Source organism: Ovis aries, chromosome 2 (genome assembly GCF_016772045.2).
Source record: "Ovis aries strain OAR_USU_Benz2616 breed Rambouillet chromosome 2, ARS-UI_Ramb_v3.0, whole genome shotgun sequence".
NCBI classification, from domain to species: domain Eukaryota; kingdom Metazoa; phylum Chordata; class Mammalia; order Artiodactyla; family Bovidae; genus Ovis; species Ovis aries.
In genome coordinates, this window is record NC_056055.1 from 42,453,590 (window position 1) to 42,469,395 (window position 15,806).

The window sequence follows — 15,806 nt, forward strand, 5'->3', positions numbered from 1 at the left end:
CAGCTCCCAGGCTCTAGAGCACAGGCTCAGTAGTGATGGTGCGTGGGCTTAGGTGCGCCGTAACATGTAGAATCCTCCCAGACCAGGGATCGAACTTGTGTCCCCTGCACTGGCAGGTGGACTCCCGTCGACTGTGCCACCAGGGAAGCCCCGGCTCTTGGGATTATTAACAGTCTTCCTGTGTAGTTCCGTGCTCTGGCTCTAGCTATGTCAAGCACAAACCCTGAGCTTTCCAAGGCAGTCCTTTTCCTTTCAAGGATTCTGTGTCGTTGCATGCATAGAATAGAATTACTACCAGTTGCAGCTTTTGGTAAGGAGAGATATCAATGGCATCTGTCAGGTCTACCCTTCCTCTCTGTTCACATCCTGTTCACTCTGAGGCAGAGCAGAAAGCTCCAGGCCTGCTAGACCAATAGGGACAGGACTCCGCTTCTGTTCCTCTGGAGCCAACCTGCCCTGGGCAGCCCCTCCTCTGGGCAGTCCAGCAGCAGTGCGTCTCACTGGATTCTGCCAATCACCCATGAGTACACAGGCTTCGAAGACCCAGGACAGGAGAGAGGGCAGGGCGGCTTCCCCCCTTCGCTGCTTTGGCAGCCACAAGTTTGTTTCCTATGTCTGTTGAGTCTGTCTGTGTTTTGTATATATTTTGTAATATTTGTTTTAGATTCCACACATAAGTGATATCCTATGATATTTGTCTTTTTCTGTCTGACTTACTTCACTTGGTATAATCATCTCCAGGTCCATCCATGTTGCTGCAAATGGCATTATTTCTTTTTTTTCTTTCTTTTTTTTTTTGGCTGAGGGATATCACATTGTATTTGTCTCTCCAAGATCCCTTTTTACACTTTGCATCTATCAGCATTAGTATCATATGTCACTACACTGAGTTAGGGGCTTCCCAGCTGGCACTATTGGTAGAGAACCTGCCTGCCAACGCAGGAGATATAAGAGACTTGGGTTCAGTCCCTGGGTTGGGAAGATCCCCTGGAGGAGGGCATGGCAACTCACTACAGTGTTCTTTCCTGGAGAATCCTATGGACAGACAAGCCTGGTGGGCCATGGTTCATAGGGTCACAGAGTCAGACATGACTGAAGCGACTTAGCATGCACACACACCGAGTTAGACCCTTGTCTCCTAGAATGTGAGCTCCCTGGAAGCAGCAAGCCATGGCTGCCCTTCCAGGTCTGGCTCCCCACTGCCCAGCATGACCAGTGAGTGCTGGCAGACATGCCCTGCAGAGCCCTGTCTGGAGCAAGACTGAACTGCAGGAGCAGGGACCAGGTCTATCTGGTTCTACTACCTCAGTGACCGGCCCCGGGCAGGGGTCAGTTGCCCAGCTGTGAAAGAGGGAGGGGTGGGCACCGTGATGTCTTGGTCACCTGCCCTGTCTCGTCTTCCGCAGGATGTTTGCCGCCCGCAAGAAGCAGCGCTACTGGCCATACTCCATGGACTGCACAGGCACGGAGGCCCACATCTCCAGCTGCAAGCTGGGCCCTCAGGTGTCGCTGGACCCCGTCAAGAACGTCACCTGTGAGAATGGGCTTCCAGCTGTAGTGAGCTGCGTGCCTGGCCAGGTCTTCAGTCCTGAAGGACCATCAAGATTCCGGAAAGCCTATAAGCCAGAGGTGAGGATGGGGTGGCAGATTTGGTACCTGGAGGGGTGGGCTGGTGGTTAAAGGATCAGACAGGGAACCCCCTCTCCCCCAGCCAAAAGAACCAGCAGCAACTCGGACCACTTTTCTAGAGGGCAGGAAGATGCAGGATACTTGTCAGGGCCAGCCTCACTGATAGATGCCACTGCTGGGGTGTGACAAGCAGCTGGGAGCCTGCCCCCAATCCTTAGCACCTCTACCTGTCCTTCTGGCACTCACTGCTGCTCAACTCTGAGACTAGTGTCCCCCCTGTGGCAGACAAACACCCACGAGAGGGCTATGCCTCACTCCTGACCCTCACAGGTTCTGTGTGCTGTCTGTGGACCGGCATGAAGGGTCGGGGTGAGAACTAGGGGCCCCTGGGCGATTCCCAGAGAAATCAAGCATCCTAGAGCCCTCGGCAGGCTTCCCCGGTGTCTCAGATGGGAAAGCAATCTGCCTGCAATGCAGGAGACATGAGTTCAATCCCTAAGTTGGGAAGATCCCCTGGAGAAAGGAATGGCCATCCACTCCAGTATTCTTGCCTGGAGAATTCCATGGACAGAGGAGCCTGGCAGGCTATAGTGCATGGGGTCACAAAGAGTCAGACACAACTGAGGGAGTAACATTCACTTTCAGAGCCACTGGAAACGTGATCCATCTCTCAAAAGCACAAGAAATCAACTACAATGGTTTTCAAACAGGTTTTACTTATTCTGCGTCAGAAAGAATAACAACTTTTAAAAGCTTTCAGAGTTAGTACAGTAAGTCCCTACATATGGATGACTTTTGTTCCAAGAGTCAGTTAAAAATCCGTTTTGTACATAGTCCAGCAAAATTAGCCTAGGTACCCAACTAACACAATCAGCTACGTACCACTGCTTTTACATTTGCTTCCGGACATCCTAGGCTTGAAATAAAAATATCGTACATTTGCTTCCGGACATCCTAGGCTTGAAATAAAAATATCGTACTGCTATAGTCTATGGGGTTCCCTGGTGGCTCAGTTATAAAGAATCCACCTGCCATTGCAGGAGACAAGGGTTCGATCCCTGGGTCAGGAAGATCCCCTGGAGAAGGAAATGGCCACTATTCCAGTATTCTTGCCTGGGAAATGCCATGGACAGAGGAGCCTGGTGGACTACAGTCTATGGGGTCGCAAAGAGTCGGATACAACTGAGCGGCTAAACAACAGCTACTACTGTTTAGTGTCTAGTGCTGTATAGGAAGGTTCAGAAAAGCGCACTTGCAGAGGATGCAGCCACGTGACAATGGACGCTGGACACTTGAACTAACTTATGTAACTGGGCATGCAAACACAAGTTCACACCTTTGATGGTTCACAACTTGAAGGTCCGTACATAGGGGACTTCCTGTAAGTGGAAACATCCTCACCACATCTATGTCATCTGTGCCTGTTATCACACTGTATGTTTGTGAATCAGTACCTGCATGTGGGGGGAGGTGTATTAAAGAGGTGTGGATGCACATCTGAATTATCATCCCCATCTCAGCTGACGGATTCCTCAGGACTGGTGAGCTCTCCCGGCCAAGGCAGGCTTGATGACTTCTCTGAAGAAAAGTGAAAGAGAGTGAAAATGTTAGTCACTCAGTATTGCCCAACTCTTTGCTACCCCATGGACTGTAGCCCACCAGGCTCCTCTGTCTGTGGGAATTCTCCAGGCAAGAATACTGGAGTGGGTTGCCATGCCCTCCTCCAGGGGATCTTCCCAACCCAGGGATTGAACCCAGGTCTCCTGCATTGCAGGGGTATTCTTTACTACCATTTGAGCTACCTGGGAAGCCCCCCTGAAGAAGAGCAAGCGAACTATTCTCTCTTCCCTCGGAAATCACTAGTTGGCTCATCTTTTTCCCACTCTCTTTTCGCACATATCCCTAAAGGTTCTCTGTGACATGCATGTTCTGGAAACTACTAATCCAGGCCAGTGGGTGGGAACAGTAGAGGGATAGTGTGGGAAAGAGAGCTAATCATTTATTAAGGAATGATGCCCTGTGCCAGATGAAACTTGGGAATTGGTACTGGGGGGAGGATAGTAACAGCCCCTCCCCAAGTCGAGGCAGCCCCACTCTGCGTCTGCTGTCCCCTCCCCCATTTCTCCCCCATGCGTGGGTTTGTGCTAAGTCCCTTTAGTCATGTCTGACTCTATACCACCCTATGGACTATAGCCTGCCAAGCTCCTCTGTTCATGGGATTCTCCAGGCAAGAATACTAGAGTGGGTTGTCATACCCTCCTCCAGGGGATCTTCCTGACCCGAGGATCAAACCCACGCCTCTTGTGTCTCTTGCATTGGCAGGCAGGTTCTTTACCACTAGTGCCACCTGGGAAGTCCCTCACCCCATCTCCCTCTCCAATCTCTCCTCTCCGTCAACATCTATCAACCTGCTCGAGGATGGGGAGTGATCCTCTATCTACTTATCCTGTAGAAATGGGAAACTGATGCAGAAACCAGATAAACAGCTTTTGGTGCTGTATTTGGAAAGGCTGGGGTGGTGTATTTGGACAAAAGAATAAGCCTTAAATAAAAGGCATGAAGTGAATGCAGCAAGTCCAGGCATTGACCAGAGGGTGTGGGAACTCTTTGGGGTGTCTTCCAGACACTTCTGGCCAGCAACCAGCCCTCCCCCACCCTCAGCCCTTCCCCACACACATCTCACGTGTGCAGGCAGGCCACACAGGCACACCTGGACAGTGGCGGCCCCCATGGCCCCTCGCTTCCCCCCACCCCAGCCACATGATTTGATGGCCACATCCTTTCCACAGCCTCAGCCTGAGCCTCTGAGCTTGCCTCATGTGTCATCCGGAATACTAGGTCCTACTGTTTTGGAATTCCTCTTACTGTGTGGTTGAAAGCAGAGGAATCAAGTTATACCAAACAAATTTAAAAAAAAAAGATCAAGCGAGGCTTACATCACATTTTCCCTTCTTTGTTTTCCTCCAGGGCCAGCTGACTCTGCCTGGCCACTGCTAGATGGGGTGAGGTTACTTGGAACTCTGCCTCCCACAAGCTTGAGTCACGGATGGTCCGCTCCATGGGAAGGGGACCCTGGAATCTGGCTAGGCAGCTTGGGAAGGGAAGTGGGGGAAGGGAAAGGTCATGATTCTACAGCCATCTGGCTGGATCCAGCAGCTGTATTTGTCGTGTTCTGCTAAAGCTAGAATAAAGATTCCTGAAGCCAGTGAGGGGTTTTGCAGCCCCTCCCTGTCCCTCTTTTCTTCTCCCTCTAGTGCCAGGGTCATTACCAAGGTCAGTAAATTGGGGTGCAGACCTTGACCGGAAGATGGAGACACAGGCTCTTGTTCAATGCCTTGGCTTTCAAGGTAACGGGTGATGGTTTTCTTAGAGGTGGTGGTGGTTTTAGTTGCTAAGTCATGTCCGACACTTTCAACCCGTAGACTGTAGCCCGCCAGGCTCCTCTGTCCATGGGATTCTCCAAGCAAGAACACTGGAGGGGGTTAAAGGGGATCTTCCCAACCCAAGGACTGAACCCGCATCTCATGCATTGCAGTCTCCCGCACTGCAGGTAGATTCTTTACCGACTGAGCCACGAGGGAAGCTCAAGGTGACTGGTGTATGTTAATGTTTGAAAGACACTACCACCGACCAGGCCTGCCTCATTCAGGGGTGGGATGAAAGTGGGATGCCTCCGTCAGTGAGTGGGATGGAGTCCGGGGCTGTGAACTGCAGAGGCCAAAGTACAACAGTGACTCTGGTCTGATCCCACACACGCAGAAGGGCTGCACAGTTACCCCATACTCCCTTTGTATTGAATCAAATAGAATCAATAGTTCAGAGCCTCACAGCCTTCTGAGTTGCCCACCCCAACATGCGCGCATGCACACACACACACACACACACACACACAGAGAAACTGATGCAAAGCAGGGTATGTGGGCAGATGGGAGTCAAATGACCTGTCTCCTATCTTGTAAGGTATGATCCAGTGGGATTACTATGCTTGTGAAGAGTGGATCTTACTCCTGTGCAATTATAAATAAACCCCATAAGACTATTAAGGCTTCATGGCCGATGGTGAGCAATTAGGGGCAATTAAACTATAACTGGGGCTTCCCAGTTGGCACGGTGGTAAAGAATCCACCTGCTAATGCAGGAGACACAGGAGATGGGGGTTCAACCCTTGCTTTGGGAAGACCCCCTGGAGAAGGAAATGGCAACCCACTCTAGTATTCTTGCTGGGAAATCCCATGGGCAGAGGAACCCGGCATGCTGCAGTCCATGGGGTCACAAAATAGAGGGACACCACTTAGTGAGTGAACAACAAACTGTAACCACCTACTCTCTCTGAATATCTGGTGGGGCTGTATCTCCTGAAGGGCTGGCCTGGTCTGGGCTTGGAGTAGAGTCAGGAGTGGCAGAAGCAGGAGTGGTGGCCAGGCAGAAGTCCAGCTGCAGGACAGATGTTGGTCTTAACCAGTGGGAGGCTCCCCATCCCCTTGTCTGGGCAGAGCTCCAAGTCTTGGCTGCCTTGCTGCTGCCTTGGTCAGGCCCCGCCCTCTCACCCTCTGTCTTCTTTCTCCTGCCTCTCATGGGCCTGCAGGGCAGGATTCTTGCAATGTGATCACCTTAGTGCCCCAGAATCTCCCCTAGGATTGGACAAGCACTCTGTTCCACGTCTGACAGAATTAGGATCCGTTTGGAATCTGCAGACTTTGTGGGTAGGAGTGTCTTTTGATAGTGCTGAAGCTTCAGGTTCTGGAGTGAAGGAGTGGAGGGAAGTACTAGTGGTTAGGTCCTAGAACAAGTATGGAGTGGGATGAGGGGTTGATGAGGGTCCCTGAGGGGCTGCCCAGTGGTCCAGGACAAAGATTGCAAAGGGAGCATGCAGCAGAGCTGAACACACAGGGAGCTGCCTGCTTTCCATCCCCTCCACAGATGCTCACACAGATGGAGTGCTGTCAGCTCCTAGTCTGGTGCCTGGGTTTGGAGAGGGGAGCCAGGGGGGCATCATGAAGAGAGGGGAGTAGGCTGTGCTCAGCAAAACGGTGTGTCTCTTCAGCAACCACTGGTGCGGTTGAGAGGTGGTGCCAACGTCGGGGAGGGCCGCGTGGAGGTGCTCAAGAATGGAGAATGGGGTACCGTCTGCGACGACAAGTGGGACCTGGTGTCTGCCAGCGTGGTCTGCAGAGAGCTGGGCTTCGGGAGTGCCAAAGAGGCCATCACAGGCTCCCGGCTGGGGCAAGGTAAGGCATGGGGAGAGTGTTCCTTGGCCTCTCTTCGCAGAAAGCATCGTGTGGGAGCCCAGCCTGGGCTGGCTTTGTCCTTTCCAGTCCCTTCTGGCTTTGCCTCCTCCCTCCAGCACCTGCTTCCCAGGTGGCACTAGTGATAAAGAACCCGCCTGCCAATGCAGGAGGCATAAGAGACGCGGGTTCTGTCCCTGGGTTGAGAAGATCCCTGGTGTAGGAAATGGAAATCCACTCCAGTTATTCTTGCCTGGAGAATTGCATGGACAGAGAAGCCTGGTGAGCTACAGCCCATGGGATCGCAGAGTCAGACACGACAGAGCGCACACCCACATATCCAGCACCCCTGCTCTGTTAGACAGTCCTACGCTTCTCTCCAGGTAGTTCAAGCTGGAAGGGTGTTAGAGAATGTTGTCCCCATTTTATGGATTTGGAAGCTGAGGCCCGGAGAAGGAAGTAAACAACCAAGATAAGACAACATATTAGCAACCATTGGATATTCTAACAGAGGTTTCCCAGCTCCTAACCCAGTGCTTCCCACGGCCCCACTGAGAAAGCTGGAATTTCCAGGCCCTTTCTCCAGGAGAAGAACTCAGAATTCATGAGGCTGTGGACCACCCTAGGCACAGAATTCCAAATCTTACTTTCCCTGCTAGGGTAGCACTATGAACATTCCCTCCCTGCCACCAGAGGTTGGGAACAGTTTGCCCTTCTCCCAGTGTCTTGAGCTGCTAAGGAAAAAAGGGGCCTGGTTTTTGTGAAGTGTCCCAAACTAGTCTTCCTTCTGAGCAAGGAGCAAAAGTATAGGAGGCTTTCAAGCCCGTCAGCCTATTGTGAGGAATGATGTGAACATGACACGAGAGCACAGTGGGTAACTTCCTCTCCCGAGCCCTGTAAAGGCCATTGCTCGGTGTCAACCCCTGCCCCGCAGAGAATGGAACCTTCACTCCAGACTCTGCCGCCCAGAGAGCGTCCAGCCTTCCCCCCAGAGAACTGTGTTGAGCAGAGGAGACCAGTCATCTGGAATCTTCTCGCCACTGACCCCCCGGCAGGCTGCTGCAGCCCGGGGACTGCTGTCGTTTCGAGAGGGTGGGGAGGAAGGAGAGTGAGCTGCCGGCGAGGGTGGGCTGTCCTGTCCTGTGGGGAGGGGATGTTTCCACGCTGTCAGACATAGGGCCGTTGCCCTGCAGAGAGGAATGTGGTTAGGTCATTGATCACAGCCTGAAGGAAATAATAGCCAGGGGACCCGAGAGAGTCTTCGAATCATAGATGGCATTGCTGCAGAAGAGCTCAGAGGTCATCTGGTCCAAGAGATGAGAAATCTGAGGCTCCAGAGAGCAAGTCTGAGGCCACACCCATGGTTAGTGGCAGAGAAGCGTGGAAACCTGCATCTTCTAACTCTCAGGTGTAGGTTTCTCCCTTGTCCCCACCTTGTCTCATCCTGCTACCTTCAGAGCATCTCTTACCTCCGTTCTCCAACACCCCCTGGGTGTTTCCACTGACGTTTGAGGGTCTTGGATGGACTTGAACTTTGAGTGCCAGCTGGTAGTGACCCCACATGACACTCCTCCTCCTCCTCTGTCGTGGTGAGCTCCTTGTGGCTCCCTTGGGTCTCAAATAGCCCCGGAGTCCATTGTACTCATTGGCTGGTGCATTGGTTTGTGGTCTGCCAAGCCCCCAGGACAGAGACCACTCATTCCGAGGAGTGGACAAGCACTGGATGACATAAACATTCCACTGTTCATGGGTGTGTGCTGTTTGACCTAATTATTTCACTGCCCGGAGCAGCCAAGTGTTTCCAAGGGCCCACGGAACTCTTGGAGAAAGAGACAGCTGGCATTTGCAGTGCTGTCCTTGAAAGAACCATTGGGTGATTTATCACCTGCTGCCACGCTGGACAGATCACCTCCGGTAGGCAGGAAGGGAGAAGTCCACATTCGATGTCAATTCACAGAGGAGCAGACAGGGTCTGTCCTCAGCTCAGGCTGTGGCTTGTGGACCAAATGACCACACCTACAGCGACGATGGTGAAAGGGCAAGGGCTGAGGGTTAGACAATCTGAGTCCTGGTCCTGGCCCTGCCACCTACATGCTTGGTGACCTTGAGCAACCTTCTGGGCCTCAGATTCTTCACTGGGTTCAGGGTGTCTTACGTTCTGTCTGGCTCCAGCCTCCTGTTCTCACCAGCGTGGATGTTAGGTCAGAGTCAGGCACTGTGCTTTGTTTTCTGAGATCCCCTGAAAACATCTGGATTCCAGCTATCTGTTTACACACCCGCCTCCCCAACCTCGCCATGCCCAGCTTATAGCACTCTGTGTGTGCTGTGTATGTGTGTGCTAAGTTGCTTCAGTCGTGTCCAACTCTTTGCGACCCTATGGACTGTAGCCCGCCAGGCTCCTCTGTCCATGGGATTCTCCAGGCAAAAATACTAGGGCATGGTTTGCCATGCCCTCCTCCAGGGTACCTTCCCCACCCAGGAATCAAACCCACTTCTGTCTCCCGCATTGGCAGGCAGGTTCTTTACCACTAGTGCAGCCTGGGAAGCCCTATAGTGCTCTGGGGATATTCATTTTATCAAGAATGAATGAATGAGTTCCAGTTGCACAAGCAGGATCAGCTGAACAACCACTTGGTCAAGAATTTCCAACTCTCCCAGACATCCCTAGTGGTCCAGTGGTTAAGACTTTGTGCTTCCACTGTAGGGGGCCCAGGTTCGATCCCTAGCTGGGGACCTAAGATCCTGCATGCCAAGTGGTGCAGCCAAAAGAAAATTCTAACACTCCAGACCCACACTATCCAATAGACATAAAACGGAAAGTGTTAGTCACTTGGTCATGTCCAACTCTTTGAAGCCACATATGTAATGTTATTTTCTAGTAGCCATGTAAAGAACAAATAAAAAGGAACAGGTGAAATTCTTTTAAGTAATCTATTTTCTTTAATAATATATGTATTTCCAAAATATTATGATTTCAACATTTGATCAATATAAGTACTCTTGATGCGATAGTTCACAGGTGGGGTACTGACTCTGAAATGCAGGATGCGTTTTGCGCTTGCAGCCCATCTCAGTCTGGACTGGCCACATTCCAGGGGCTGAGTGAGGCAGCAGCCACTGCACTGGATGGAGCAGCTCGAGATCAGTCCCTTTCAGACCCTGAAAGGCCTGAAATTCAGGCCTGAAATCTCTGATCAGAAATACTGACAGCATGTGCCACGCCCGTAAAGCCTAAACAAAAGTCTCCAGAAACAGTGCTAACATGCAAAACAGATTGCATTGGCCTCATCTATTCTACTGTGATCCTTAAAACTAATGGCAACCTGCAGTTGATTGTGGGTCCAAAGTCCATAACACTGTTCTGAGAGGTTGGCCGTGGCTTCTGTCTCACATCCTTCTCCTGCCCCAGGCCTGTGGTCACAGGGTTCAGGTTGGGGAAAAGCAAGGCCAAGGTGGAGGTGGGGGAGGCATAGTGAGTGGATGGACAGTCCAGAACCCAGGATGAGGGGAAAGCTGGGGTTCACAATGCAGCGGATGACACCCAGATCAACAAAAGGAGCTAGGAGCTCACAGACACTGCTGGGCGAGCTCGGCTGGACATCCAGGCTGGTATTCTTCAGTAACACCTCATACCCTGCTTGACTCACAGCAAAACTGGGTGGTATAGGGAAGAATGTCAGAAATCCTCGCTCTTCCATCTCTGCACTCTGCCTTGGTGCACCATGAATGTGCAGGCTTCAGGAAAGTGGGTCCCCAGATGTCTAGAGACAGCCTTCTGGCCTTACATCAGTTAGGCCAGAAGGAGACTAAGCAGTTGTTTAATCTTTAAGCCATGTCCAACTCTTTGCAACCCCATGGACTATAGCCCACCAGGCTCCTCTGTCCGTGGGATTTCCCAGGCAAGAATACTAGAGTGGGTTTCATTTCCTTTTCTGGGGGATCTTCCTGATCCAGGGATCGAACCTGGGTCTCCTCCATTGCAGGCAGATTCTTTACCACTGAGCCACTTGGGAAGCCCCAAGCAGTTGTTAGCTGGAGTCTAAAGTGTTAAGGCTCTTGCGTTAATCTCTTCTCTCCTGTCCAGTCTCAGAGTTTAGCAATCCATACACATTTATTGAGTACTGTTTGGGCTGGAGCCTGGAACAGAGAATTCATTTCTTCCACAGACATTTCTAGTAATGGTTTCTGCTCTCTAGGAAGTTAGCTCAAATGGATGAAATAAGAAATAGCACCAAAGGTATTTTACACTAACAAATAGATGATGATATATAAGAAATTATCCTGATAATATTAGGAAAAACTCGAATGAACTTTTTTGACCAACCCAGTAATTCTTATCATCTATTGAGTTCCTGGTAACTTGACACAATTGGTTTCATTCAATATTCAAAAGCCCAGTCCTGCAAGAGAGACATTGTTATTGCCTTTTACAGATGGGGAAAGTGGAGTTCAGAAAGGTCCCGTCACTTCCCAAGGAGACGCAGGCTGAATCTACTCTAAGGCTGAAGCTGCAGCTTACTGCCTTGTAAGCAAGAGAGAAAGATGTAAAAAGTAAATGCTGCAGATGAGAGTGAGGCTGTTCAAGCCGAGCCACACAGGAGAAAGGACTCACAGTGCTCCCTGAAGGCAGACATCTACTTAGATGGGCAGAAAGCAGGAGGTGTTCCAGGAGGGAGGAGGCAGAGGGAGCACCCCTAGATGATGGAGAATATAGGCACTTCAATGGCTCAGCTCTCTCCAGAGCAATCTGCCGCTCCTTCCAGCAAAGGGTTTCCTCCCCTGACTCTCCTGAAAGAACTTCAGAAACTCAGCAAAATCATGCCGTGAGTCAGACTGCCTGATTTGAGTCCTGGTTCCTCTGTTGGGCTGTTACTTTATCTTCGGTCCCCAGTAGGGTCCACTCTGTTGAGTTGTTGGGGTGATGAAATGAGTTAATATAAACAATGTGTTTAGGACAGAATCCAAAACATAGTGAGTGCTCAGTAAATATTAGTACCATCTACCACCATCATCACCATCACCACAACCACCACCACCATCCTCATCACCACCACCATCACCACCACCATCATTCTCATCACCACCATTATCACCACCATCCTCATCACCATCATCACCACCATCACCACCACCACCACCATCATCACCACTATCGCCTCCATTTTCATCACCATCACCACCGTTATCATCACCACCGCCATCACCATCATCCTCATAATCATCTAACAAGCCTCTGCTCTAACTGCACATCCAAGTCCTAGGTTGCCGCCTGTTTCTGAGCCCGTCTTAGTTCATGAGCCATGGCCCTGCTTGCTTCAGTCTCTGTTTGGAATCTATTTTGCACAGCGTTTCTGCTCTGAGTCCTTGGGTGTTTCTCGCCATAGTGACTGATGTGTTTGTTGGGGTTTTTTTGGAGGGAGGGGAGCTGCACTATGTGCCATATGGAATCTTAGTTCCCTGACGAGAGATCGAACCCATGCGTCCTGCAGTGGAAGCACAGACTGTCAACCACTGGAACATCAGGAAAGTCCTGATTGATGTGACTTTATAAATTTTATAAAATTCCAAGGAATTGGCGCTTCTTCATTTATGAATTTCCAAGGAAATGGAAACTTGGCTCTTACCTATTACAGTCGGTTGCTCCTAGAAGTTAATTTTTGGCCTTAGAGTCTAGATCCCAGGTGTCTCCAGAAACCCAGAGCCACTTGGGGCTCCAAAGTGCAGAGAGTTACCTCCATCTTTATCATGTACCACATTATGTTACAAGTCTGTCTAAGTGTCTACATCCCCCAGGCACATCCTGTGAGCTTGTCATGACAGGGACTGCTGTATTCCTCTGTGAGTCCCCAACACTGGTACGGAGGCTGACGATCAACAGGCACTTACTTAAGTCAAGGGTGTCCATTCAGATACTGTTTGCAGCACCTCCTACTTGCTAGTCTCTGGTTGGTAATCCCCAAGGAACATAGATGTAATGCCTGCCCTGTGGGACCTGCAGCCCAGTGTGGAATCAGACAGACATTAAATGGAGAGCCACCAGAATACAGCCTGAAGTGGAGTGCTCAGTGGAGGTGACCTGAGGGGACCCAGCTTAGATGAGGCTTAGAAAGGTTGTGCCATTGAAGTGACATCAGACCTGAGCCCTGAGGGTTGAGCAGGAGTTCACTGCTGAGGAGAAGGAGGAAGAGGGTCCAGGCAGAGGGAATAGCCAAAGGAGAGACATGTGGTCAAGCTGCAGGGCGAGCAAGCATAGCTGGGACGCTTTGTGGAGTCTGATCCCTGTTTGGACCATTTGGGAACTACTTGTATCCTGAACTGCAGTGAGATACTATTACAGGGATTAAGACAGGGGAGTGACATGATTAAACATGCATTAAAAAGCCTCTTGGGTTGTGCATGGGGAATATTTTGGAATAAGCAAGCAGGAGGGAGACTAGAAGCTGTCATTTGTCCAAATGGGAGGTGACAGAGTTAGATGAGTGGCAGAAATGAAAAGCACTGAGGGGGAGTGAATCTGGGGGGGTGAATAGGACACGATGATGGATTGCTTATCTGTGGATAAAAGAGGAGGAGGTGATGCCTCTGGGTTCTGGCAAGAACTGGGAGGATGGAGGTGCTGCTTCCTGAGTTAGGAAGACGCTGTGGAGAAGCAGATTAGGAAAGGTCCTCCTGCTGAAAGCAGAAAGAACAAAAGCAGATGACTCTTTCAAGTTCACTCTGAAGGGGAGGAAAGTGACAGGCCAGAAGGAAGTATGGGGTCGGGGGAGGGTCGTCATAAAGATGGGAGATTTTATGGGATCAGATGAGTGCTGAGGGATAGACCCAAACCAGAGAATGATGGTGAAGATCAAGAGAGAGAGGAGATCACGGAGCAGGGCAAGGTCCAAGGTGGGGGTCGAAGCAGCCCAGAGCTCCCAGGAAGAACGAGACTTGGATCCATCTTTATGGGCTAGACAAGGAGAAGTGGTTTTGTGAGGTGAGTTGAGTTGAATACTGACAAACTGGGAATTCCCTCTCCCCAGCAGTGGGGAATTCCCCCTTGCCATCCCAGTGCCTGTACGGAAAGCTTCCCACATGTGCATTAGGGGTCACTGTGGGATGTCTTCTGTCTGCCCCCGCAGCTCCACGCTCCTCCTTGTCCACATGGTTCAGGGCCCTGGAAGGCAGGTTTGGATGTGGCCAGCAGGGAACACTGGGGGAGACTGGAGGTGGGGAGGAGCTGGGTCTTTATTCTCCTGCGGGCCGCTGTGTCCCTTCACTGAGGGTAACAGCTATTAACAGGTGACCTCCCCACAAGGCTCTTTTGTTCTCCTGGACCAGATATTAACATCCTTCCCTCATCCCTGGTGGCTCAGATGGTAAAAAATCTGCCTGCAATGTGGGAGACCTGAGTTCAAGCCCTGATTTGGGAAGATCCCTGGAGAAGGGAGCAGTTTCCCACTCCAGTATTCTTGCCTGGAGAACTCCATGGTCAAAGGAACCAGGAACCTGGTGGGCTACAGTCCATGGGGTCGCAGAGTCAGACATGACTGAGTGACAGACACTTTTCTTTCTTGAGGGCCTGGGGGTGGTATTAGTCCACACAATGGACTATCCATTGCAATTTTGTGATTTCCTCATGCTTTGTTCATATTTTTATTTTTAAAATTCCTTTCTGTAACTCAGATCATCCAATCTGAGAATGCCGTCTCTTTCCTGCAGGGAGTCCAACTACCCTGTGAGAGTTGCCCCTTTAAGATTCATCAATACACAGAGTGTACAAGTTGAGAAGGGAACTTAAATGCCCTCCAGACCAGCTCCTCTGTTTCAGTGAGAAAACCAATATTCAGAGAGGCTGAGTGAGTTGGTTAAGGTCGCATAAATTAGTAGCAACCTTTGTTCTTGTGGGAGAAGTGACTCCCAAGACAACATTCTCTCCAGGTAGAAGAGGCCTGGGTCATTGAGCTGTTGTGGGAGGCAGTTGGGAGCATTCTGAGGATGGGAGAGGCATGTTCTTACTGTCTGGGACTTCCTTTCCCATTGCAGAAACTTTCTTGTGGAAGCTTTCATAGTGCATGTTCATCTTCCATTCCCAGGGATAGGACCCATTCACCTCAATGAAATCGAGTGCACGGGGAATGAGAAGTCCATCATAGACTGCAAGTTCAATGCTGAGTCTCAGGGCTGCAATCATGAGGAAGATGCTGCTGTGAGATGTAACATCCCCGCCATGGGCTTCCAGAAAAAGGTGAGGAGCCTGGATGCCCAGAGGGGACTGTGTTGTGTTTTGGTCATTGAATCCGCAGAAAAGGTAGACCAGATGGTCTCAGGCTGAAGCTTGCCAACAGGTACTTTGATGATGAGCTCAGAAAGTTGTTGGGCTCTACTGCTGTCACCTTCAGTGGCCGTCACCTGGCTTTGGTGGAGGTGCGAAATGAAAAGACACATGGATAAGCTCCACTGTCCCCAGATGTTGGGGATCCTCTGTGTGCCCCACCATACTCTTTGGCTGACATACAGTGTGATTGCAACTCAGTGCTTCCTGCAAAGGATTCAAGGACTGCAGCACCTGTGGTCCCCTTGGCAAGGGCCCTTTCCAGAGACCCAGGGGAACCACAGTTGGTCAGTAAAGCACACAGATGTAAGCATGATGTAGACAGTATTTGGAGACTAAAGACTGTACTTTGGTTTCCAGAGGGAAAGGAAAGGAAACCTTAACAGTGTTATGTCTGATATACACCCCTCCCTTCCTGAGACAGGATCTCTAAAAACCTGCATCATGTACCCTCACATGGGTGACTTTTCCTACAGGGGTAACCAACAAGATTTCGCTAGGAAGTCTAGCCCATCCTCCAAAAAGGCCCAGTAAATCCTATCTAATGCTTCGTGCTAAACCATGAATTTGGTCATCAGGCTGGTATATTGGAAGAGCTTCCTGAGGGCTTATTTTTTTAAAATGAGCAAATGCAGACA

At 50.6% G+C, this 15,806-nt stretch overlaps 1 protein-coding gene across 1 annotated transcript in view; it reads left to right on the plus strand.

Annotated features, from left to right (window-relative positions):
* The window catches only part of LOXL2 (lysyl oxidase like 2), a 113,071-nt gene that overhangs the window by 65,182 nt on the left and 32,083 nt on the right, over positions 1-15,806 (plus strand). The window contains exons 5-7 of the mRNA XM_042243127.2: positions 1,407-1,629; positions 6,674-6,857; positions 14,930-15,081. Coding sequence (XP_042099061.1) covers positions 1,407-1,629; positions 6,674-6,857; positions 14,930-15,081 — 559 coding nt within the window. The remainder of the gene's footprint in view (positions 1-1,406; positions 1,630-6,673; positions 6,858-14,929; positions 15,082-15,806) is intronic.